The 26,826-nt window shown below is 39.4% G+C and overlaps 2 protein-coding genes across 4 annotated transcripts; one reads left to right on the top strand and one right to left on the bottom strand.

Annotated features, from left to right (window-relative positions):
• Positions 1-153: 153 nt before the first annotated feature.
• On the top strand, positions 154-5,283 carry LOC137001300 (uncharacterized). 3 transcript variants are annotated; one of them, XM_067359953.1, is made up of 8 exons: positions 154-405; positions 495-650; positions 1,286-1,515; positions 1,886-2,095; positions 2,180-2,363; positions 2,550-2,704; positions 2,881-3,103; positions 3,213-5,283. In XM_067359953.1, exons 2-8 carry the CDS (start codon positions 500-502, stop codon positions 3,341-3,343), a joined length of 1,284 nt encoding a protein of 427 aa, XP_067216054.1. In that variant the 5' UTR covers positions 154-405; positions 495-499; the 3' UTR covers positions 3,344-5,283. The 3 variants fall into 3 exon arrangements, with proteins under 3 accessions (XP_067216054.1, XP_067216053.1, XP_067216052.1); XM_067359952.1 differs by having other exon boundaries at positions 154-428; XM_067359951.1 differs by having other exon boundaries at positions 155-650.
• Positions 5,284-6,015: 732 nt separating this feature from the next.
• Positions 6,016-8,697, bottom strand: LOC137001203 (uncharacterized). The gene is made up of 2 exons (XM_067359584.1): positions 7,901-8,697; positions 6,016-6,289 (listed from the first exon to the last, which is right to left on the bottom strand). Exons 1-2 carry the CDS (start codon positions 8,695-8,697, stop codon positions 6,016-6,018), a joined length of 1,071 nt encoding a protein of 356 aa, XP_067215685.1.
• Between the last annotated feature and the right edge of the window lie 18,129 nt (positions 8,698-26,826).

The raw sequence follows: 26,826 nt of genomic DNA, 5'->3' as shown, positions 1-26,826 counted from the left end.
GTAGAGTGTTGAGCCCAGGGATGCGATATTTCCTACCGGGCTCCTGGCTCTCGAGCCCCACACAAGCGAGAAGCGCGTACATGTGCTGCGCAAAGTGTTCCGCGCAGCACATGTACACGCTTCTCGCTTGTGTGGGGCTCGGAAGCCGGGAGCCCGGTAAGAAACATCGCATCACTGGTAGAGCCCAACGTGCCGAGCTCCATCCTCCACCCCAGTACATCAGTATCGCTACCCAGTATCGCCGATTCGCTGCGCCGACATCGAGGTGCCAAGCGCCTTTTATTGTTTCAACAATTTTTTCCTTTGTTCTGTACGAGCGCCAGTGCTGGACGAACAAATACCACAACTACGTGTTCTAACCTGCAAAAATTATACACGAGGCTAGGAAACTCTGTGGAAACGCGTGTGCGTACTTCCGTGTCTGCAAAGTGCGTGTGTTCATAATATTGCATTATGTAAAATAAGAATTAAGAAAAGTCGTTTTTATTTAATAGCAATAATGTTCATCCTGCAATGCGAATCAGATGGTTCATATTGTGTGGTTCACGAAAATGCGGTCATTTTTGACGAAGAGAACATAAGACCTGGGGACAAAGTTATGTTCGTCTGGAATAAAAAACATTACGACGGATCCGTCATCATGAGATCAGGTAAAAAATTAACATGTTAATTAAGACTATATGCATAAAATTTCAAAATATAATAAATAAATATTTTAATGTTTTTTGTTGTTTTAACCATCTTAAATATGTAATAGTCTATAAAATTATAAAAATTTTTAACATTTTCTGGATATCAAACATTAAATATGTAATAAAATTTATACAGAATATTAAGGCGACAGAATAAGGCGACAATTGTATCTGCCTTTGGATATCTATCATCCAGCCATCTCCTAGCACAAAATATTTCTCGTTACTTTGCCCATGAACATAAATAATGTATGGCTGGATGTGCAACCCTTCTCAACTCAATCATAGATTATATATTTAACTGTTTATTTATATATATGTACTTCTTATTCAAATTCATATGTATGTAATCAGTACTTTGATGCAGGTATCCTTCGACTATATTTATGCCAAACAGCATGAAGATTCATTAATAAATTCTATTTTTTTCCAATTCTCTCAGGTGTTGCTTAGGAGTAACATGGTGTTTCAAAGGGTTAATGTTCGATATCCAAAAAATGTTAAAAATTTTTATAATTTTATAGACTATATAGACTATATATAGACTATTACACATTTAAAGTGAAACATTATTATTTACATATATGTTATAGATGATGAAACAAAAATTGACGAGAAAATAAAAATGTTGAAAGCTGAAGAAAAAAATAAACGCGCGTCAAAAAGTAAATGCAATAAATCGGAAGCATCGAAAGTAATAGATCGGTCTGAATTGGGCTCTAGTCGTAAAAAAGCATCTGTAAAAAGGTGGTCGCCAGAGACTAAACTCTTGTCGGGCGAGAATAAAAAACCACGAAATGTTTTATTGAAAGGGAATGGAGCCGTAAGTATTTTCAATATATATTAAATCCAGGGCTGGGCAAAATGTATTTCAAATTGTATTTCAAATACAATAAAATATTTGAAATACAAAATGTACAATGCTAACACAATCTTGGTATTTAAATTATAAAATACAAAATACTTTTAATTTTTAATTTTCGATTTAAAATACAAAAATTTTGTATTTTAAATTAAAAAATTGAAGATATTTTGCAATAAATACTAAAATTGTTAGTATTTTGTATTTTGTATTTCAAATGTGTTTGCCCAGCCCTGATTAAATCATATATATTAAAATTTTTACTTTGTTTCTTTAATATACATATCCCTATATCTCTTAAAATGTAATGAAATTATGACTCTTTTTTCAGAAAAGCAATAAAAGTGCAAATTGGCAGGAGAAACTTTCTTCGGCAATGCAGGCTCAAGTTTCAAAAGTGATCGATATCCAAAAGAAAGAAAAATCGATCAGCATCGAAAACAGTAACCTAAGTAGTTCTCCCGATTCGAAAAATGCTTCGTGGTCAGAAGATGAGTCAAACAGGGAATTAACAACTCCCGAAAAAATCGCAAAAAAAAAGGTAATTATATTTTATGAATATTTTACATATTAATTGCTATTCATCAAACTGAATCAGTATAATACTCTCTGATTATCATTTCAGCATTATGCACAGCAGAAGCAATCAGATATCGCGGCATTAATGAAAATAGCGTCAAACGCACCAGTTTTGGAGCCGCGGAAAAAATCTGAGTTACCAGCACTTAAAAAAAATGAGACCAAAGAGCTTTCAAGAAATTATTATTCAATAGTAGATGACGAAAATAAGGATTTGCGACAGGATCTAGGTATGGCATTTTTTAATTATAGAAATTTTAGAAAAGAATAAATTTTAACTATTGGAAAATATTAAAAAATTATTAGTGAGGATTATTTATTGATGAATATATTTGAATAAATAACTTTACTTAAAAAAATAATATACTGTAATACTGTAATAATATACTTGTATTTTAATGTGTTATCACTTTCAGAATCAAAAATCAAAAATATAAAGGCAAAAGAAACTACTAATAAGATTATGGATGATGATGAATATAGTGATGATGATTACCCATCAACTACAGTTGACGAGCGTAATCTGCAATCTAACGACCAATTATTAGGACAAAATTCGCCAGGCGATAAGGTAAAATAATACAGTTCCTATGCCTTTAATAAGATTCCTAAATGTTTTCTAAACGCAATTTTACATTAAAAAAAGCATATCTTGAAATTGTGATCATATATATTGCAATCTTAAGAATAATATTTGATATTGAAAAAATAACATTTATGATAGTAAATATTACTAATATTTTACAGATGGTCTTACTGCAGGATGGGGTGTTCTGCAATGAACGCGTTTTGGAAGTCGCATTGAGTTCGTCGCACAAGGCGAGCCATATTGTCCGCCGCCTAATTGTAGGCGTATTTAAGCTTGAGAGCTTAAAGAACTGCACATTCACGGGCGCAAGTCACCGCGGAGTGCATGAAAACAAAGACGACATCACTTGTTTAAACTTGCACGCAAGAAATAGTATCATTGGTTAGTAATGTATATTTATTCTTCAATTATGCCACAATTATTATTTCCGTATTTATATAGCGATAAAATGTTATATATTTATGTATAAAAATTATGTTTTTGTTTACAGATTATGCAATGAAATTGGCAAAAAGAAAAGGGTGGGTAACACAATCTATCAAGGAACTAAATACCGCGATGTCACAAAAACTGGGCGAAATAAAAAGAGAGCTGAAAAACGCTGATGCCCAAAACAAGTAATTTTTTTGAACGGGTGTTTGTGCTCATTTCGTTTTTTAAAATTAAAAAAATTTTTTTTTTTATTAATCTACTATGAGATTTAAAATTATTTAAGTTGCTTAAAATTAAAAAAAGACAACCTCTATTACGTTACGTAAAATTAAAACATAATTTATTAAATATAATTTATTTAATGTTACAAAATTAAAAAAAAAGGACTTTTTATTTTTTTGTACTGGTAAAAAATATTGATTGACTGCTATAAAAATTTTGATGGTTTTTGTAAACTTTATCAAGGTTTAATAAATAAAGTTTTTCCTTTTCATGAATACTGTTTCATTATTTATTAATTTTTAACCTGATACATGGCCGTATATGGCAGTGTACAATCATATACAGCCATATATACTTGTATACAACCGTGAATAATTGTGCATGGGCGTATATGATTGTACATGACCATGTCAGGTCAAAATCCATACATAGACATGTATGGAGTCTCCACACATGAGTATGTATTCTTATGTATGATCAAGCATGGGCATTTTTTCCCGGGTATCTAGATGGTTTTATTGGAAAACGGTATTTATTGCAAAAGACGGATGCTAGAAGCTGCTCTTTTAACGGTGAAAAAAGCATCGCATCTCGCTCGGCAGTTAATACCTGCTGTTTTTAAACCCGAGGCAATCGTAAAATCAACGTTAAAAGGTCAAAGTCCCAGAGTGACAAAACGGCAAAATCCGTCGATACAAGTGGATTGCTTACACAGTATTGCAAAAGACGCTATAATTGATGTATAAATTTCATATCAATACATATATTCAATAACAATCTGAAAGTATGATATTAAAAAAATGTTAGGAACTTGGAAAAAATTATAAATTTTATATGAAAGGTTATTTTATAATGTTATAGGTTTTTCAATGAAGTATGCTAGAAAGAAAAATTGGCCTGAACAGAGTATAAAAGAAATCGAATAAGCGATGACGCAGAAAGTCGGAGAACTGAAAAGACAAACAACAAAAAATGACATTATTTAAAGAAAAATAACTTTTATACTATCAACTATTCTACATTTTCAACTTTTTATACTTACGAAAGCTATAGTATATGGAATATTTCTTCACTTTTGTTTTAATTTCTTTTAATTAGGCCAAGAACATTTCATATTTAATATTATTTCTTTTTAATTCCTGATTTTATTCAAATTTCATTATGATATAGTCTGTATTTAGTATTGTATGATTTAGCTATTTTGATTAAAATTTTCTTTTTTTTAAGTTTGTGATACTAAATGACTAAGCTGTACGTTATATATCTCATTTAAAAAATATAAAACGGAGGTGCAATATTACAATCGTGTAATATATATCCTAATACCAACCCAAATAGCACTTGGATGATCTATGCACGTACAATGGATATTCTCTTTGGACATGTCGGATATTCATAAAGTATCCAGTATATGTCCCGCGGATGTCCAATGGATATTCATAGGATAAACATTTGCAACTGCTAAGAACATCCATGAGATATCTGAAACACGTCCGTTTCTAGATGTTGCGGGTATTCTATGGATGTCCATAGACTGTACAAGTATATTGTTAACTGTGAAACCGTGTGAGCTTCGGCGGACGCGGAGTAGCTCGCCGGAATCCAGGTTCGGTCGGTTGGGGGTATGTCAAATAAACCAAATGCTCGTTTATAATAAAAGTAACAAAACAGCGTTTATTCAGAAAGATGTTGATATGATTTGTCTCGAATGATCTGCTTCAATGCTCGTGTATACATGCGAAGCGTGTGCAAGATGAATTCGAAAGAGCATACAAAATAGCCAAATATCGGTGAAGTAATTAATAAGTGATAGCGAAATAATTCTTTAAAGCGGCGTGGAATAAATACAGAGTAGCGTGAAGATAAATGCGAAGTATCGTTAATGGTGAAATAATTATTTGAGCGGCGGTGAAATAATTATTTAAGGCGGCGTAAAATAAATGCGAAGTATACGTGAAAATAAATGCAAAGTATCGTTAATGGTGAAATAATTATTTGAGCGGCGGTAAAATAATTATTTAAGGCGGCGTAAAATAAATGCGAAGTATACGTGAAAATAAATGCGAAGTATCGGCAATAATGAAATAATTATTTGAGGCGACGGTGGAATAATTATTTAGTATGACGTGAGGCGTCCTGGTGCGGTCGGCAAGAGCGCAAGCGCGGGCGATCGTGTCGCAACGGTTGGTACAAGGCGGAGCGCTTGTCGGTGAGTGCGTTCGTAGTATCGCGAGTCTGTTCGATCGTAGATCGATGCGGACTATTCGGCGGCGCGGATTGGTCGACGCGGTTTTGCCTGCCGGACGGATTACGGTTTTGAAATTCCGGCGAATAAACGCGATATATAAGGACTTAGGTTGCCGATTACGTTCGGCGGGAGTACGAGGACGCTCGTACGAAGGCGGAATTTTAGAACGGCGACTTGGCTAAGCACGCGGAAATGCCTGCAATACGAAGTTCGGTGGCCTAGAGGAGCCAAGTACGCTCGGCGGGTATACGAATAGATTCGTATGCGGGAGTCAAGAATACCGAGGACGCTCGGCGGTACACGAGGATACTCGTGTGCTGGAACAGGTATAAAATCCGAGTATGCTCGGTTTGGACTACGAGGACACTCGTAGAGGGATGTTCGCTGTCTATCAGCGAACGGAATCTGGTGAGCAGACGTACAGCCGGGCCTCTTTTATACCCGGCTGGCAGCCGAATGGTTTCGAATCGGCAAGCATCGGCGGTTTCGGCGGCGAGTCCCCCACAAAACGGAATTTCGGAACGGTCGGGTGTGGGGGATTTTCGGCGGTTAACCGCCGTTGTTTCGATAAGAAATTTATCGGCGCTCGATGCGCCCTTGGTGGGCTACGGACGATGAACGGTCCGTAGCCGTAACGATGCAGCTTGCGGGCTGCACCGTTACAACTGGATATCCCAGCAAACACAAATTAACAATAATATATTATTAATGTTTTAATTTTTCACTCAACAATGTAACTGTTGTGTACAAGACATGTTATATTATTGAATAGGAAATTATAACATTAATGTTATGTTATTAATTGTTGCGTTTTGTGTTTGCTGGTATCGTATGCAATGGAAATATTTATAAATATATTATAATAAAAATAAAATTAATTTTGTTAATTTATTGCACATATTTGTTCTTTTATATCACATTTTATAAAATCATATTTTTAATTAGCATAAAATTCGCATATCATTATTTTTCATATGATAAACATTTATATTACGTACGTATTAAACTACATGTGTTTCATCAATCTCGTAAAATTATAACATCTGATAAGGCATTATGTTATTATCACAATGTTTGATTGAAAAAAAAGAAGGAAAAGAAAACGAATAACAAAAGTAAATATATCTTGAAAAGTAATCAAATAGTGTTTCAACTCGGTAACACTGATTTCAGTTGTCAATGGTATAGTAATGCATTATGATGCAATTAAAATAAATCATATAATCGTCGAAACGTTATGTTGAAAACATCGTATCGCATATAATAAAATATAAATTAAAATAAAGACATATGCGTTCTTGAGATTGCAATAATTTGTTATAAATTGCCTGCTGTGTGCGCGCGCGCGCGCGCGCGTGTGTGCGTGCGCGTGTGTGTGTGTGTGTGTGCGTGTGTGTGTGTGTGTGTGTGTGTAAAATATCTAAACACTAGAGTATATATAAGTATATATTAATTTTCAAAAAAAGTAAATTTTTAGAATCCGACTTAGTTACATATCACAGTCTTTTATAAAACACTTTCAAACTAACCGAGATTGTTAAATGGAAAACAATTATTATAAATGACTAATGCTCGCATCTAAGTTTGCTTGGAGCAAAACAGAAGAAAGTTTGCAAATAACTTAAAGATCTTAATTATCCTAAAGGTGTTTTTTCATATTATCGTCGCGCTCTTTTGCTCTTCTGAGCCATTTTTTAATAGCTCCTTCACATTCCTTCTTCGAACAATCTGGTTGAGATATTTGGGCTTGTTGATGGTCGGTTAGGTAGGGCTGGAAGGTCTTTAAAGGGAATAATTATTCCTTAATTGAGCACAGAAACTACTTTTATTTTATAATTGATGAATGCGAACGACTTAGACACGCGGTCACGACATTGCTCACACGCGGGTTCGTCCAAGAGAGAGAGATGTATTACGATGAACGGCTCCGGAAGAGACGGAACGACTCAAGTCAAATTAGTCTTTCGCGACTACGTGCGTATTGCATCGCGGTAGATTTGAATTCTGTCTAACACTCCCTCTCAAGATGCACGTGGATGCTCATTGCTATCTGCTGTCCACATTCTCATTTCCTCCAGACATCTCAAATGAGTTGAGCGCGGTAGCGCTTTGGTGAGGATATCGGCAGTCATCTTTCCCGTTGGGATATGGCTCAACTCTATTATTCCGACAGCAACCTTTTACGCACAAAATGGTATTTTATGTCAATATGTTTCGTGCGTGCGTGAAATACGGGATCGTTGGCCAAACATCGAGCACCCTGATTGTCGACGTACAATGTGATTGCTGCCAACTCGGATAGGTCGAACTCGTGAAGCAAGCTATGTAGATATACTGCCTCTTTAGTAGCTTCAGAAAGGCTGACGTACTTAGCCTCTGTTGACGACAGCGCTACCGTGCGTTGCTTCTGCGACTTCCAAGTGATGGGTGCACCACTTAGAAGGTAGACATATCCCGTATATGATCGGCGATCCTTGGTGCATCCTCCCCAATCGGCATCGGCGAAACCAACCAGAGGTTTGTTTGTCTGAGAGTAGATTAGCCTAAGATCCGCCAATCCGGCAAGATATCTCAGTACGCGTTTGGCGGCAAGCCAATGACTTCTTTGCGGCTCATTTGCGTACTGGGCCAATCTAGAAACTGCGTTGGCAATGTCGGGCCTTGTAGCGACCGATATGTACATCAACGCCCCGATTAGCTCCCGGTAAGGCCACTTCTTCCGATTCGATGGCGCTTCCTTTACTTCGATATTGTTTGCACAGAGTTCTGAGGGCGTGACAACAGAATTGCATTCTTCCATTCCATATGTCTTTAGCAGCCCACGGATGTATCCCTCCTGTGACAGTTGTATCTCATCTTCCTTTTGATTGATTTCAAGGCCGAGGCAGTACTTCGTAGGGCCAAGATCCTTGATATCAAAATCTTGTAACAAACCTTCTTTTATTTCCATGATCCAATCCATATCCCGTGACGCAATTAGAATATCGTCGACGTAAACCAACACGAACATGGCGTTATCTTCACGTTTTGCCCAATAGAGACAGGTTTCGTTAATAGACGGTTTCAGACCCATCTCCTCTAGCTTTTTGCTGAGGATCGAGTGATACTGTCGGCCTGCTTGACGAAGGCCATACAGGGCCTTTCTGAGGCGACAGGCATCGCCTCCTCCCTCTAGACCTTAATCATTCTCTTGGCTCGGGCCCCTACTTCGGATCCCTCACCGAACTTGTCTGCTATGTCTCTCAATGACTCTTCCAACATCTCAGGAACTTCCATGATTACCTCTTCGTCTAACTCTCCGTTTAGATAGGCGGTGACAACATCAAATTGCCATATTTGAAGTTTGAGATGAGCCGCAAAAGCCATTAGCAAACGCATCGACTCGAGCCGGGCGACCGGTGCGTACGTGCGATGGTAATCCACACCAAAACGCTGGCTGTACCCCTTCGCCACAAGTCGAGCCTTCCTCTTCTCAATTTGGCCATCTGGCCGATGCTTGTTGGTCAAAACCAGGCGGCAACCCACGACGTTCTGGCCTTGAGATCTCTGGATCACATCCCACGTGTTGTTCATCACAAGGCTTGTCATTTCTGACAGGATGGCATCTTTCCATTCCTCACGCTCGTCGCTGGCCATGGCTTCTCTGACGGATACCTCTGCCACGCCAGCAAAAACGTCGTCGTCCCCCTCGTCTTGGCCGTCAGCATCAATTTCTATAACCTCATCGTCCTCCCGTGTGGACAAACTCACTGTTCGGTAGAGTCTTCTAGGTTTCCCTCTGCTGCTTGTGCGCAGAATCCTTGGTCTACCCGGCGCGCGTCTCTCAACCTGTACTTCCTGCGGTCTGGCGTCGGGTGTATGAGATATTGTGATGCGCGGCATCTCTGCACGCGGCGAGCTGGGAATCATATTAAGATAATCAGGACAATAGACATCACCTGTTCGATTCAGATCTACTGAATCTGTCAACACATCCATCTCGTTCAGTACGTCCGAATGTCCAGGTGCTCGATCGACGTCTTCCACAAACCGCACATCCCGTGCGACGATGATCTTTCGCGCATCTGGCAGCCATACTCAAAAGCCCTTCGATTCTCGCGGGTAGCCAACGAAGACGCCTTCGACCGACCTTGCCGCCATCTTATCTTTCGCGGGGTCTTTGTCCAGCACATAAACTCTGGAACCGAATACACGAAGATCATTGCAGTTCAAACTCTCACCTGTCCATTTTTCATACGGAATTTGACCCTCAAGACTGCTCGTTGGACACCGGTTACGCACATAGCACGCGGTTGCCACTGCTTCGGCCCAAAACGTCGCAGATAATCCGGATTGCAAAATGAGGCATCTGGTCATGTCAAGCAGGGTACGATTTTTCCTCTCAGCAACTCCATTTTGCTGAGGAGTGTGCGAGGAATCGTGAGTCTGCGCTCAATTCCCAATGCGGCGAAATACTTATCGAACTCCGAGTCGCAATATTCCCGCCCATTGTCCGATTGAAGACACTTTATGCGCTCTCCAGATTGTCGCTCGACCAGGTTCTAATATTTCTTGAATGCCTCAAAAACTCCGCTTTTGTCTCTCAAAAAGTATACTTCACACCACCTAGTGCTATCGTCTATGTATGTAACAAAGTATCTCGCACCATTCAGAGACTGCGTACGAAAAGGTCCGACCACATCGGAATGTACAATCTTCAGTCTCTCGGCGCACGGTTTGTTACCTTTTGGAAACGGCAGGGCTGTCATTTTACCTCTTAGGCACACATTACAACACGTCACCGATCAATGTCACTCATATCCACAGACACGCCAACTCTTTCGCGAATGACCTTCACTAAGTCACGAGAGTTCAAATGTCCAAAACGTTTGTGCCATTTGAGCAGCTCACTCCGCGTGGACTCGACATCAGCCCTGGCACACTCAACACCCTCTCTAACATAAAACAGATCACCTTTTCTGTCTGCGGTGAGTCTCACTTCGCCACTCTGATCGGTCACACACGCCCCGTCTCGATAAAATGTCACTACGTGTCCCTTATCGGTGATTTTCGCAACCGAGACGAGATTCGATCTCAGGTCAGGTACAAAAAGAGTGTCCTTGAGCGCAACCACTCGTTGACCTTGATCAGTTGCTGTCGAGACATTCACAACACCACGACCTTTCACATCTGCAGACGCTTGACTCGCGAGGTTCAATTTGCTCCGAGAAGATTCACCCAAGCACTGGAAAAATCTCACGTCTCCGCACAAATGGGCCGTGCAGCCACTGTCTAAAATCCAGGGTTTTCCTGTCACATTGCGGTCACCACCAGTCACTCGATCTGCTACAGGCACTGACATATGGCACACATATAAATCATCCACTGCATTCGCGGACAGACCTTGTCTCGAATGCTCTTGGGCCTTTTCCGCATTTTTCTGTGGGTACACATTCGCCTTGTGACCAGGAGTGTTGCACTTGAAACACACTATTCCAGGATTTTCTTTCGTCGGCTGCTTCTGCTCCTCCTTGCTCTTCTTTGGACGTCGAAACTTGGTTCGGCTTCTTCCGTGTGCTGCCATTGCCGTGACAACCTCACCACCAGCTTGTTTTCTCGCCTCGCTTTCCTCGATGATCTTGATTTTTAGTACCTCAGCTGTGGGAAGTTTATCCCTCGACTCAATCGCACATCGAAAATATTCGTATGAGGCTGGCAAGCTATAGAGGAGCATGATTGTGAGCAGATCTCCATTTATTTGAATATCTGTTGTGTGTCGAAAGACCACAACGTAATAATTACAGGTTAATTAGGCAATAACAATAATAAACATTTAGAAGGCCATTAATCGAGGCCACTTCTCGAGAATCCTGTGACAAAAGTTATTTAATTATTAAACAATTAAGCGCTGACGCGAGCACTCGTTCTTAGAAGCCCGAGTGTCATTTGCGTCTAAAGTAGGTTAAACAGATCAGCATTTTGGTAACACAATGGATCGATATAGTTCAAGTCTCATTGTGTTCCGAATACTGATCCGTATAAATTAAGGCGGCACACAAGGCGCCGCGGGTTATTAATCAGCAAGGTTCCGGACGAAGCACGACACGTCGCGTACACGTGTAACTACGGTAGTACGGTCGCCGAGTGAGTGAGGTGACAAGTGTAATAAGAAGATACCAAATAAAAGTTATTCAATCTATTTAAAGTGCATAATTATTCTAAACTCTCCGAGCCAAAGCCCCCTTGACCAGCACGGCGAATCCCGAATCTTTACGCAGAGCCTACCGCTACCGAAGTAGGCGCAACAAATTGGTGGCAGCGGTGGGATTCGCCATCTTTACCGTTTACCTGGATGTTCTGAATACCCTGATGACCTGGGCACGGCTGCAGCTGGACCAAGAAGCCTAACTCGAAGAGTTAGAAGCACAGGCGCCAGAGCTAAAAACAACGCAAAACGAAAGTTAAAGTATTGAAACTGGTGACCAAGAAAATGACAAGGCCGAAGCAACCCGCAGCAGCAAGCAGCAGAGGGACAGCGTGAGCCTAGCAGAACGCCGCAGGAGCTGAATCAGCGCAACCTGAGCAGAGCGGCCTTATCGCAGAGACGAACCGCGACCTGCCTTAACAGCCGACAGCCCGACGCAACGGCACGAGCAGCGATTCAACATGCGAGCGATAATAATTCTGTAAGTTACTGACAAAAATTGTACACTAAAAGTTAAGCGGCGTTAATGTCCAAAGAACGCGATAACCCCAACGTGCAACTTAATCGATCCTGGCTATTCAGCAGCCAGGGCCAACGAGCGATAAGCGCACTTATAAACCCGAGTCAGGGAACATAGCGTGCGACACGCGGAAATCGCGAACTCGAAACACAGAGTTCTAGTACCGAAAACGCGAGCGAGAATCCGGAAGTCCACGAGAATATAGAAATAAATCGACACTACTCTTTCGGGGAAATAGATACTAGTCTAATACCCGAAAGCGAGGATAGGGAAACACGTCGAAACAGACAAATAGGCAGTAGAACACCGAGTCGCGCGTCAGCAAATAGCGAGTCCGAACTGACCTCATACGATAGCAGTATATTCGATCTGCGCGAGATAAGATACGGGAGCACGATGGCCCAAGCACCGCGCAACATAACTGCCAGCGCGATAGACGAAGATATAAAATCGTTACGCGAACAACTAAGTAACGAAGGCGAAGAGACCGTAATAGAGGCCGGAACGCATAGAAATCGCGAAACTGAGCAGATGGAAATAATGGTTGAATTTATGAGCGACATGCGAGTTCAACTACAAGGGATACAAGAACACTTCCACACGCAAATACTACGCTTACAAGAGCAGTTCGTCGATCTACAAGAACAGCAACGCGATATAAGAAACACGATCCGACCAGTCGCGTTCGGGCCTGATAATAGGGCACAGGTTTCACCACGACGTGTAACAGAGCCGAACGCCGTAACATACGGACGTGGCCCATCCGATATACGGAGTAGGTCCCTACCCGCGACCAGCTACATGCAATTAAAAGAGGCGCGGAGTATAATACCGGAAATTGACGGTACTTCGCAGCACAAAATTCAAGAATTTTTAAGCGCAAGCACATATGCAATGGAAAGCATAAATCCTACAGAAGAGTCACAGTTACTCAAGGCCATATTGTGCACTAAACTAAAGGGAAAGGTCATGCTCGATTTCCAGACGCGAAACATACAAACGTTCGCAGAACTGAAGCAAGAACTCGAGGTATGCTATACGACCCGTAAAAGCATTGCTCACCTGCAGTTAGAGTTTAACACACTCAAGCAAAAGCAGGGGGAGGGCGCTCAAGCATATGGCCTGCGAGTGGATCAGCTCGCAATGAAACTCTATGAGTCAACGATTGAAGGCAAGGGACACACCGTGGCCGAAAAGAACACGATTAAGGGAACAATACAAGGCCAGGCCCTGCAAAATTTTCAATTAGGATTGCAGGAGGACATAAAAATAATAGTCCGATCGCGGAACTACAGCAATCTGCAAGAGGCGATAGCAGTGGCTGCCTCAGAAGAAAAAATGAGAGGCCCAAACGTAATGAATAAGCCTAATTACAAAGCGGTAGGTACCACGCGAGAAAAACCACCGCAATGTGCAAAATGTGGCAAATGGGGCCACCACGGACGCGAATGCCGCACAAGTCGCTTTGCTAACCGATTCAACTTACCCAAAGCGGACGGACAAAGAGTAAACGCTCTTGAAAAATATTGCAAGCATTGCAAAAAGACAGGACACTTGCGCGACGAGTGTTGGCTGCTAAACGGCCGACCCGAAAAGGAGGCCAACTCAAACGATAATGTACGCCCAAGAGCCATTAAATACACTAAAAGTGATAAGGGCAAGGGCGACGATAGCGACAACAAGAGCGAGGTCACTGCTAAGAGAACAGCTCGACCAGCGAAAACTTTACAAGTCGCACATACTGATAAAATAGCGCAAACAAACACGGATTTGGATCTGATTAAAATCCCTGTTAAAGAAGCAAAAGGAGAAATATCTACCATGCTAGTGGATACCGGCGCTACATTAACATTAATAAAGTTAAAGCATCTGAAGGGAGAAACGCTAATCTATGACGAAAAAATTACATTAATCGGCGCCACCGGAAGAAAAACGGAAACTTTGGAGATAATTGAAGGCAATATACCCATGTGCAACAAGCGCATAAGACACAAGATACATGTGGTGGGAGATGATTTCCCCATAACACATGAAGGAATTCTGGGCGCAGATTTTTTGAAACGGCATGTGACGCATTGGGAGTACCCCACTAAGCGATTAACCATAGGAGAAACTACATTCAAGCTGTTTCCTTATAAGAAAATAACATTGGCACCACGAAGTGAAACAGTCGTGCAAGCCACGACAAGCGAAAACGCTCTAGGAGTCGTGCACGTATTGGAGACACGACCAGGGATGATCATCGGCGGTTGTTTAGTAAACGCCAGTGACTATAGCTGTCCCGTAAGCGTAATAAACACCATCGACGAAGAGATCGAAATACAAGCCCCACACGTCGATATTGAGCCTATAGAAAATAAGGTAGAAGCACAAATCTTAACCACCGGAAAATGCGAGGAGGAGGATACAGTACCTTTATCACGTATTAGAAAAATAAAGAAGTCAATAAGGACCGAGGACCGCATATGAATTGCGAAGAAGAAAAAGCAATATTGGCAATCTGCGAAGAATACAGTGACATATTCCATTTGGACGGAGAACCCCTGACCTGCACCGAGGCACTGCAACACGAGATCGTAACTCGAGCCGGTACGGCACCCGTCGTGAATACGCGACCGTATAGATTACCGGAGAAGCATAAGGCCGAAGTAAATAGACAGGTACAGAAAATGTTAAGAAACGATATCGTACGTCCAAGCTCGAGTCAATGGAACGCACCACTTTTGGTGGTACCGAAGAAAACAGACGCTTCGGGAAAACCTAAAATGCGAGTTGTGGTCGATTTCCGAAAATTAAACGACCTAACACAGTCGGAGACTCTTTTCCACTGCCAAATATAACAGATATTTTGGACCAACTAGGGAATTCGAAATATTTTACAACGTTAGATCTGGCAACGGGCTATCATCAAATACCCATGGCAGACAGAGATAAGAAAAAAAACGGCTTTTTTAACGCCCTACGGGCATTATGAATTTAATCGGATGCCGTTCGGGCTAAAGAATGCCCCGGCAACGTTTCAAAAATTAATGAATACTATTCTGGCGGGCATACAAGGAATACGGTGTCTGGTCTATTTAGACGACATCGTGATATACGGCGCTAGTTTAGAAAACCACAACCGACGACTATTAGAAGTATTACAAAAAATACGCGACAATAATCTGAAATTACAGCCGGACAAGTGTGAATTTCTTAGAAAAGAAGTGGCATATTTAGGACACATAATTACCGAACACGGAATTATGCCTGACCCTGGAAAAATCCAGGCAGTAAAGAATTTTTCTACGCCAAAACGAGTCAAGGATGTGCAATCATTCATAGGACTGGCGGGCTATTATAGACGGTTTATCAAAAATTTTTCGAAAATAGTCAAACCACTCACGAAATTGATTAAAAAGGGAGTAAAATTCGAGTGGACACAAGAGCGGCAGCAAGGATCTTTTGACAATCTAAAAGAGAAACTAATTACCGCTCCCGTCCTGCAGTATCCAAATTTCAACGATGAATTTATACTGACTACCGACGCATTGGATTTCGCGATAGGAGGTATCTTGTCACAAGGAGTGATAGGACAAGACCGACCAATAGCTTATGCTAGCAGAATTCTTTCTCGTGCAGAACAAAATTATAACACGACGGAAAAAGAACTACTCGCGATTGTGTAGGCGGTCAAACATTTTCGACCGTACCTATACGGGACCAAATTTAAAATTGTCACCGACCATAAACCGCTAATTTGGTTGTTTAACGTGACAGATCCAGGATCTCGTCTAATTAGATGGAGACTGAAATTGGAAGAGTACGACTATGAAATCGTACACAAAGCCGGAAAGTACAATACAAATGCTGACGCACTAAGTCGCAACGTCGCTCACGATATACATATAATCGACAAGGAGAAAGAGAGTGACGAAGAGGAAGAAGAAAGAGATAGCGAAAAAGAGATAAAAAGGTACACGGAGGAAGAGAAACAGCAAATATTGTATGAGTATCATGATGCACCGATAGGCGGGCATCAAGGCGTGCAACGCACCATAAATCGAATCCGTTTGACTCACAATTGGAGAGGGTTAACAAAAGACGTAGAACGATACATTGCCAAATGCGAGCATTGCCAAAAGAATAAATTAAAACGGCGAAGTAAAGCGCCAATGATTATTACCGATACTCCGGATAGGCCATTCGAAAAATGCGCACTAGATATAGTAGGACCGTTAACCGTAACTCTAACCGGAAACAAATACGTACTAACATTCCAAGATCATTTCACGAAACTGAGCAAGGCAATGCCCATCGAAAATCAGGAAGCTGGTACAGTAGCGAAGGCATTCGTTACAAAAATAATTTTGGAATACGGAGTGCCTGACAAAATTCTCACCGACCAAGGAACGAATTTTATGAGCGAAGTGTTTAAGAGCACTTGCAAACTGTTAAAAATTGAGAAGATTCGTACAAGCGCGTACCAACCGGAAAGTAACGGCGCGCTCGAAAGATCGCACAGGACACTAGCAGAGTACTTGCGACACTACATAAACGGAGATCAGACCGATTGGGACGAATGGCTGCCCTACGCGATGTTCACATACAATACTACACCACATACAGCGACAGGCTATACGCCATTCGAACTGTTGTACGGACACCAGGTTACGCTCCCTACGGCCCTGACATGTCCTCCGAAATTAACGTATATGTATGATGACTACGTATCCGAGTTCAAAGAAAGATTGCGCGCAGCACACCAGGTAGCGAAAGCGAACATGCAAGAGGAGAAAGCAAAATCAAAAGAATGCTACGACAAAAAGGCTAATATAAGCACGTTTAGAGCAGGCGACAAGGTATTGCTATACGATGAAACACTGCGCCGTGGACGCTCTAAGAAATTAGAATCTTTATGGAGAGGACCGCATACAATAATTAAACAAAATTCCGACGTGAATTACACTATAAAAGCGGGGAGGAAAAGCATGGTCGTTCATGCGAATCGTTTAAAATTATTTGTGGAACAATAAACACTTACCTCTCCGCCACTCCTTGCTTCTCCATGCACTTTATCATATACGCTACCGGCACGCCAAACCGAAAAAACCCCCGGAGAAAACTTGGGGGCAACTCTCCCTCGAACTTCGCCGTCACGTCTATTAAATCCTTGCGAAGCGGAAAAGGCTTCCGCCTCCAGACGGAGGCGAAACACGCGCCGCGTTCCCGCGATCGTATCAGACTCAACGAGGAAGGTCTCATTCATCGTCGCGAATCGAAACAGTACTAAACTACGCGCCACTCGCCCTATAACGACCCACCGGTAAAAAAAAAAAAAAAAAAAAAATGCTCATTCATATCCAATGTAACTTTATAACCACCTGATAACAGGTATCTAATTCTCCGGGAAGCGCTTGCGACGCAACCTGAGACAAACCTACCCGTCACCGTGGACCGATTCCAGCAAGAGCCTGGGTTATATTTCGAGGAGATTGGAGACCTGAACATTATAGACTCTACCTGGAAACTAGTAATCAAACTCGAAATATCGTCGTTAGGTCAGCGTCATGAGCATATCAGAGAATGGGTCGAGCGAGCCGAAAGCGCGAGGGACACGATACATCCGAATCGTCCAGAGAAAAGCAAATTCGCGAATCTGTTAGAATTAATAAAGAAAGATGAAGTTAGATTAGCTGCACTAATAGACAGATTAAACAGTATCTATAAGGATTCATCAAATAGAAAGCGCGGACTGATTAACGGAATAGGTTCGCTAGCTAAATCGTTATTCGACACTATGGACGCCGACGATGAAAAACAAATAAACGAACAACTGATGCTAATACAAAGTAACCAGAAGACGCTTACGCACGTAACGCATAACCAATTAAAAGTATTAAATACTACAATAGCGCATATCAGTGATTTAGAAGAAACCATCGAACAGAATAACGAAAGATTATACGATCTAGATAAGCGTATCTACAGCGGCACAATGTTAATTATCAAAAGCGAAGAAATAAACGAATATTATACTATTATTAATAAAATGTTAACCGATTTACAACGTGACGTACAGAACGTATATGACTACTTGTCCTACGCTACACACGGAATTATACACCCTAGGTTAGTTCCGGTAGAGCAAATTTTTAGCGAATTGCGAGCGATAACGCCACACTTGCCTCAAGGGACGCACTTCCCCTTTGCCCTCGAAAATAGTGGATGGCCGTTACTAGAGAAATTGACCACTGTTAACGCATATTATGCGAACGACACTATGTACACTATATTAAGATTTCCACTTGTATCTTATCCTAAATATAAGTTAATAAAGATAATTCCTCTACCTGTCCATAACCATGGCGAACTATTTACCTTTACGGAAATAAACCAACATGTAATTGCCGTTAATCTGGAATTACCCTCCTATGTAACCATGACGGTAGAAAATTTAAGTAAGTGTGTAAAAATCGTAAATCAGTATATTTGTAAACCAGACAGTCCAGTATACTCTATAAATCAGAGAGCACTCTGTGAAGTACAGTTGTACGCGGGATTAGCGAAAGAAAATGCGTGCGACGTTAGATATATTAAATCTAACCAAACGATTTGGATAGCTCTAAGCAAAGTAAACTCATGGCTGTATTCGACTAATAAAGAACAGGAAATAATTATACAGTGCAAAAATAAAAGGGATATGCGAATCAAAATCGAACGCACCGGTAGAATTACATTAGTAAATAATTGTAAAATAATTACGACGGACATGACCATCAGGACTTTAACGTCAACAAGTGACACTAGCATTCAAGCCTTTTTGCCGAAATTTAATTTAACTCTAATAAAAGAGACGGTCATAAATAAGCCAGAGGAGGCAATCAGACCAATAAAATTAAAGAAAATCATCCAGAGCCCTAAGGAACTCATGGATTTAGGAAGAGAAATAAAAGAAATTAACAAGGAATTAGAAGAAAGTAATGTTGTGCAATTCAAAAAGCCGATATTTATTTATCCTATGGTCACTAGTTCTGTAGCCATCGTAGTTATTGTGTTAACTCTATTAATAGGAATGGTAATTGTTCTAGCGAAAAGAAAAAGGGAAACTCGAGAACTCTCGCAACCCCGGAATGCGTAAAATTGTAAATCATTATAACATGCACTACTCAGGCTACTACTGAGACAACTGCACTAAACAAACGAAAACTTCGTACCTCCGTTTTCTTCTTTTAACGGGGGAGGGATGTTGTGTGTCGAAAGACCACAACGTAATAATTATAGGTTAATTAGGCAATAACAATAATAAACATTTAGAAGGCCATTAATCGAGGCCACTTCTCGAGAATCCTGTGACAAAAGTTATTTAATTATTAAACAATTAGGCGCTGACGCGAGCACTCGTTCTTAGAAGCCCGAGTGTCACTTGCGTCTAAAGTAGGTTAAACAGATCAGCATTTTGGTAACACAATGGATCGATATAGTTCAAGTTTCATTGTGTTTCGAATACTGATCCGTATAAATTAAGGCGGCGCACAAGGCGCCGCGGGTTTTTTATCAGCAAAGTTCCGGACGAAGCACGACACGTCGCGTACACGCGTAACCACGGTAGTACGGTCGCCGAATAAGTGAGGTGACAAGTGTAATAAGAAGATACCAAATAAAAGTTATTCTATCTATTCAGAAGTGCTTAATTATTCTAAACTCTCCGAGCTAAAGCCCCCTTGACCAGCACGGCGAATTCCGAATCTTTACGCAGCGCCTATCGCTACCGAAGTAGGCGCAACATATCCAAGGCTTCTAATTTATCGACTACATCGAAAAATTTTGCCATATGCTCTTTCACATCGCTACCTTCTTGCATGCGTTGAAGAATTAGCTGCTTGAGGAGTGTCGCTTTTCTGGCGGGGCCTCTGGATGCGTAAATTGATTCCAGCTTGAGCCACACGTCATGAGACGTTTCACAGCCTCGAATCTGCTTGAGTTCCAACGGGTGAATTGACAGAATCAAGTCGGATTTCGCCTTTCTATCGGCTATTTTCCATGCGTAAATCGCGGCATCCGCCGCGGCACCCGCTGTCCCACTCGCGGCTACCGGTTCCGGCTTCACCTTATCGCCGATCACGTATTCCCATCCATCGTTTTTAATGAGGAGAGCCTCCACCTGCATCCGCCAAGTATCATAATTATCCTTCGACAGCAACTCAATGCGCAAAGGACCGAGAGTTGAGCTCGAAGACATAATCAGTCCGTACACTTCGAAAAATAATTTTTCACTTTCAACCGAGCACGTGCTTTTATCCAATCTCAACGCGCGCGTCCCGAAAAAGTTCTATTCTCGACCTATTCTGGGCCCATAACCTGTTGATGGTCGGTTAGGTAGGGCGGGAAGGTCTTTAAAGGGAATAATTATTCCTTAATTGAGCACAGAAACTACTTTTATTTTATAATTGATGAATGCGAACGACTTAGACACGCGGTCACGACATTGCTCACACGCGGGTTCGTCCAAGAGAGAGAGATGTATTACGATGAACGGCTCCGGAAGAGACGGAACGACTCAAGTCAAATTAGTCTTTCGCGACTACGTGCGTATTGCATCGCGGTAGATTTGAATTCTGTCTAACAGGGCTGAAGCTGTAAAAAAAGAATTCAAATAGAAAAAAGCCTAATCACACCTGAATGACTAGACTCTAAAAAAACAAATTTTTAACAATTCAATCTTGAATAAAAAAAGTGATGGTTATTGCAATAAGCAATTATATATTATTTTAATAGTAAGTATTCTATATTTATATAATACAAACCCATCAATAATACAATAAAGATTTATTTCTAAGCAATATATTATTCCTAATCGTTCCCATTGTCACCGCTTATATCTTGCAAAAAAATAATTATAACTTACCGATCAACATATCTGCAATTTTAAGTTTATTGAAAACTTTCTTCTTTCTCGCTCCAAGCCAGCTATATTGAGATGCGAGCTCATTAGTCATTAATAATTGCAAAGCTCGTTTGACAAAATCATAAATTGAGCTGTCACCAATCTTGGATATTTCTACACCTAAAATAAAAATATAAAAATAATATGTAAACTAGACGTTCACGCAATGCTCTTTATATTTATAATATGGCTCAAATAGGCTTTCAGAGAACAAAATAGCGATATAAAAGGTAAACATAAATAAAAATAAAATATATATTAGAAAGAGATAAATATATACAAATAATTAACAAAAATATTAAGGCCGGTATTAATATTGTTACGTATAGTATTATATGTGGTTAGTAATAATCAACACATTTTGTAATCGAACAAACCTTTTTGAAGAGGTGGAGGCCTGGGTAAATTGGTCACCTCATCAATTTCATCTTCTTCAGATGAAGAGCAGCAATGTCGTTTTGTATATGTTTTTTTTGATATACGTGGCGAATCTAACTTCTCAATATCAGAATTCAAATCGGACGTGAATTCAGCTTTTTTAGCTTTCTCCTTTGCGTTTGAGTAATTTTCTAAAAATATATAGTATAAATTGTTTTAATATACAATTTGTTGATAAAATGCAAAATGTTTTTGACTAAAAAAATATTATGTTTTACAGTCAATAAAATACTTACCATAGGTGCTATTTCGAAATACGGTTACATTGTGTGAAGCCCAGCAAGTGTTAGGTTCCTCATTATTTCTTATCGCAGCTTGTATTTTTGCTATAGAGTACGGGGGCCAATAACATTTATTATTAAATATCCATCTTGAAGGTACCGCTTCCACCGTATTTTCCATATCAAATTTTACAACGCTCCATGAACGAGCCATTTTATCTTCGAATTTTTCTGCAACTAAAATTAAAATATACGAAGTATTGCAAGCTCTACATATGTGTGTGTGTGCGTGCGTGCGTGCGTGCGTGCGTGCGTGCGTGCGTGCGTGCGTGCGTGCGTGCGTGCGTGCGTGCGTGCGTGCGTGCGTGCGTGCGTGCGTGCGTGCGTGCGTGCGTGCGTGCGTGCGTGCGTGCGTGCGTGCGTGCGTGCGTGCGTGCGTGCGTGCGTGCGTGCGTGCGTGCGTGCGTGCGTGCGTGCGTGCGTGCGTGCGTGCGTGCGTGCGTGCGTGCGTGCGTGCGTGCGTGCGTGCGTGCGTGCGTGCGTGTGCGTGCGTGCGTGCGTGCGTGCGTGCGTGCGTGCGTGCGTGCGTGCGTGCGTGCGTGCGTGCGTGCGTGCGTGCGTGCGTGCGTGCGTGCGTGCGTGCGTGCGTGCGTGCGTGCGTGCGTGCGTGCGTGCGTGCGTGCGTGCGTGCGTGCGTGCGTGCGTGCGTGCGTGCGTGCGTGCGTGCGTGCGTGCGTGCGTGCGTGCGTGCGTGCGTGCGTGCGTGCGTGCGTGCGTGCGTGCGTGCGTGCGTGCGTGCGTGCGTGCGTGCGTGCGTGCGTGCGTGCGTGCGTGCGTGCGTGCGTGCGTGCGTGCGTGCGTGCGTGCGTGCGTGCGTGCGTGTGTGTGTGTGTAGGGTGTCCAGTAATTAATGAAAATATTCTTCATAAATAAACAATATTTACTAATATTATAAAATTATTCGGAATGCAACATAGGAAAAATAACGAATTTATCATTGAACTTGAGTTTTATACATTTATATGCAACTTCATTTATGTTCCATTTTTGCAGAGGACTTATATCATTATTGACTACAAAAATTTTTAATTGGGACGATCTACATGGTTGACTATACAAATCTTGCAGTGTTTGATATTTATAACCTAATAAAAAGTTGTTAACATCATTGGAAACAAAATTTTTAATATTAATAATGCTGCCATCGTGTAAACAACAGTTATCTGGCTCTTGTATTTTTAAAGTAAAGTTACAAAATAAAATTTTTTCCCATTGTTTAGAACATGAAATGTCTATTAAAGGTCCTTTATGATGCTGATCAAGTAGTTGAGGAATCATATTTCTTTCTGCTTTTTCACTATGTATAAAACAGTCTTGTTCATATGTACGAAATATGATCTGCTGTAATGGTTTATCATTTTTACGTATCAATTTTTTTATTGATTGCATAAAATTTTCAAAAGGGAAGGCACTGAATTCTTCCAAACATCCAAAATTTTTGAAATCATCACAAAGGTGTAATAAGTTATGTATATTAAATGAAATATTCTGTTTGCCATAAAGAATAGTAAAAGTTTTTACAAAATAATGAAGTAATGAATTAGCATAATTTATATATTCAAAATGTTTCGTACTTGACAATATAGTAATAGCTACATGTAACATTATAAAATTAAGATATCTATCATTACTGAGAACTGATTTTAAAACAACAGGTTCTGTATAATGTAAAAATTGTTTGAATTCAGTTGCCTTCCATCTTGCACATTCGTTTAGAGATCTTGGTTTACGGTTAAATTCACATAGTATATTTTTTTTTCTGGTAAACTAATAAATTGGATATTTCGGTTATTTGAACGGAAGATAATTTTGAAGATGGCTTTCCATTGTACCATAGTGAAACAAGTATAATAACTTTTTGACAACTCCTAGATATATTAAATGCATTGGATCTAATGGAAAATCAGTTATCATATTTAAATTTGGAATTGACTCTAATATTGACGTGCCCGTGTGGTGTTCTTCTTGTAATTTTAATCTAAAATCGTTATCACTTCTTAAACGCAAGTTACTTGAATTTGGAAAACATATCTTGTTATTAAAAAAACTTCCTTCTATATAACATTTCGAACATGAATAATAACCCATATGACCCTTAGTGAATTTTATAAATGCCTTAACTGGTGTGTCACATATAAAAGCTTTAATTTTAAAAGGATATATACGACCATTCAGCAATATACCGTCCGTTGTTAAAGCAATAGCTTCATCGACAAATTCTCTTAAATAAACATTTGCATCTGTTGGCTTTTTGTTACCGTGATATACACCCACAATATCTACTACTGAACGATTTTTTACTAAGCTACAAAGTATAGGATATAATTCACTATTACTACTTTTACTAAGCGGTAAGCCATCAATGTTAATATAAACTTCTATAATCTGAATATTTTGAAAAGAATAACGTGAAAACAATTTTTGAATACAATTTTTTAAACCAAAATGACAGTAATGTCCTGGTTCGACATCTTTAACAACAACTTTTCTAGGAGTTTTCAGTAAAGTATGTGCATCACTTGGTAAATTAGGATATTTAGATTTTAAAATTTCTAATAATTTATTTAACGTGACATGAGTTATGTTATTTTCAATAGCCCACTTAGCAAGTTCTGATTCAAAAGATTTAGGATTATTAATATTATTATTTAAATGATTATTGTACTCTTTATATACATTGCCATTAGATCTATCGCTATCATGTGCATCGGTGATGGATGAATCATCATTAGATATGTAGTTATCGGATGCATTGTAATCTAATTCATTCAATTGTTCAAACCTATTAATAAGAATTGATTCATTTGATGACTGAATATTATTAATCCCTACTGCATTTAACAATTGAAAATTATTTCTCTGCTCATTTATTAATTGATCATTTAAAGTGTTTTCAACATTGCGCAAAGTAACTGGCTGATGAACAAAATCAATTAAATCAATTAAAGAATCCTTATCAGCCTTTGCTCGTCTATAATATTTGGAAGAAATTGTTTTTGGTATTCTCGTTAATTTATAATAACTGATAATATTGAAATTAATTATAAATAAATTTTTTGATTCTAAATAAAACTAATTAAAAGAATAATGGAAATGAAAAAGTAATAAATAAATTAGATTTTAGTGAATTGATAACAAAGTCAATCGCAAAAGACGTGTATATAAAAATATATCATGTGAATTCAATCTTATAAAAAATGATAAAATGTAAATATGTATAGTTATACTTACACAGTAGTATAAAGGCGAATTTTCGCACTTATTAGCACTTGTAACTTGTAACACAAGTAAAATCACAGTAAAATCACAGTAAAAGCATACGAGGCACAATGCGATTCGCGTACATACAGGAGGTTAGAACTGCACGCAACCTGCACGTGATAATTTAGCGCCGAAAACATAACTACACAAGTCATTTACTATCTATTATCAGTAATTAGTTATAAATCGATGACAATATATGAATTTTAAACTATTATATATTATTACTAATAAACTGAGAATATTATATTTTATACTCTTATTAAAATAAAAAAAAACAAAATATTAGTGTTGTATTACATACGATATAGAGTATCCATAGGATATTCAATGGATGTCCAAATTGGACATCCGTTAAATATCCATGGACAGTTATACATTGGATATCCATATTATGTCCATGGACATACGGACATGAAAGGGACATAAAATAAACGTCCATAAGATATTTGGTGCTATTTGGGAAGTATGTATAATACACCATAGTATAAAGTATAATATATATATATATTATTTCCAATTATTTTATTACAGCTGCATATTTAATCCAATCTAAATTATTTTTATCTGCCCTTACCAAAAATATATATATATTTTACAAATATGTTTTTTTCGGAATATAATTATATATTTTATCATTCAGAAATAATGTTAATTTTTAATTTCTTGAAATAAAATGTTAATATATGTAAGGGTGTTTATCAACTCTCGTCGATTCCAGAATCGTGAAAAGAAAATATAGCCGTTCGATGTCTATAAAAACAAGTTTTTATTAGTAACAGTACTGGATACGATAAACAATTATACAAATTTTCATAACCCCTAACCTATAAAAACAAGAATCGAAAGCAATGCTCTACTTGTTTACAGCTACTTGTTTTTTTACGGACGCGTTCTTTATTTCAGCAAATAAATAGTAGATTATTTATCTTTAGAGGAGAAAGTTGAAATAATTTTGAAATAATTTTATGTTACCTGAAAGAAAAAGTGTATACAGAAGTACCAAATACTCGAGAAAACATGGTGGAACGTATTAGATATGCTTGCGCACAAATAACGCCAGATACACTTTCTACATGTGTACAAGCATTCCAAGCTCGAGTTAATAAATGCATCGAAATGGAAGGTCATTATTTCGAGCATTTATTGTAATTGAATAGTGAGAGGCGAGGGGACTCACCGAAATAAAGCACCCCGATGGTGAGAAAAAATGGCAAAAATTAATTTTCACTGATTACAGCGCCATCTATCACGATTCGAAAAAATGTCTCGGACAAAACTTACGTATTTTTTTCCAAGGAATCCGAATCTGCAATAAAAAATGAGGGTTCCCATTTGAAATTTCAAAGTTGCCACCCTCCCCACCCCCAAGGGGCGGGTTAATTTTTACACAGGCAGACGTCCCCCTTGATAATATTAAAAGTTTATTTGGGACATTTTTTCGTACAATGCTTATTTTTCGAAATATTTAGTTGTCTCAAGTTAAATGGGACACCCTGTATATATTTTAAATAAAATATTTTACCATATTAGTTAATATTTATTAGACCTTTTGCATATGCCTATTTTGCCTTGTACATTATATCATGGCC

Source organism: Linepithema humile, chromosome 7 (genome assembly GCF_040581485.1).
Source record: "Linepithema humile isolate Giens D197 chromosome 7, Lhum_UNIL_v1.0, whole genome shotgun sequence".
In the NCBI taxonomy this organism is placed as follows: Eukaryota; Metazoa; Arthropoda; class Insecta; order Hymenoptera; family Formicidae; genus Linepithema; species Linepithema humile.
This window is presented reverse-complemented; position numbering and strand designations above follow the sequence as displayed.

Bases quoted from the DNA above. Each gene is read 5' to 3' on its own strand.
- LOC137001300 (XM_067359953.1), top strand. From the start codon at position 500: ATGTTCATCCTGCAATGCGAATCAGATGGTTCATATTGTGTGGTTCAC. The intron at 1,516-1,885 runs GTAAGTATTTTC...CTCTTTTTTCAG, and splicing joins TATTGAAAGGGAATGGAGCC to AAAAGCAATAAAAGTGCAAA. The intron at 3,104-3,212 runs GTTAGTAATGTA...TTTTGTTTACAG, and splicing joins CGCAAGAAATAGTATCATTG to ATTATGCAATGAAATTGGCA.
- LOC137001203 (XM_067359584.1), bottom strand. From the start codon at position 8,697: ATGGGTCTGAAACCGTCTATTAACGAAACCTGTCTCTATTGGGCAAAA. The intron at 6,290-7,900 runs GTACGTCGACAA...TGGGATATCCAG, and splicing joins GAGTTGGCAGCAATCACATT to TTGTAACGGTGCAGCCCGCA.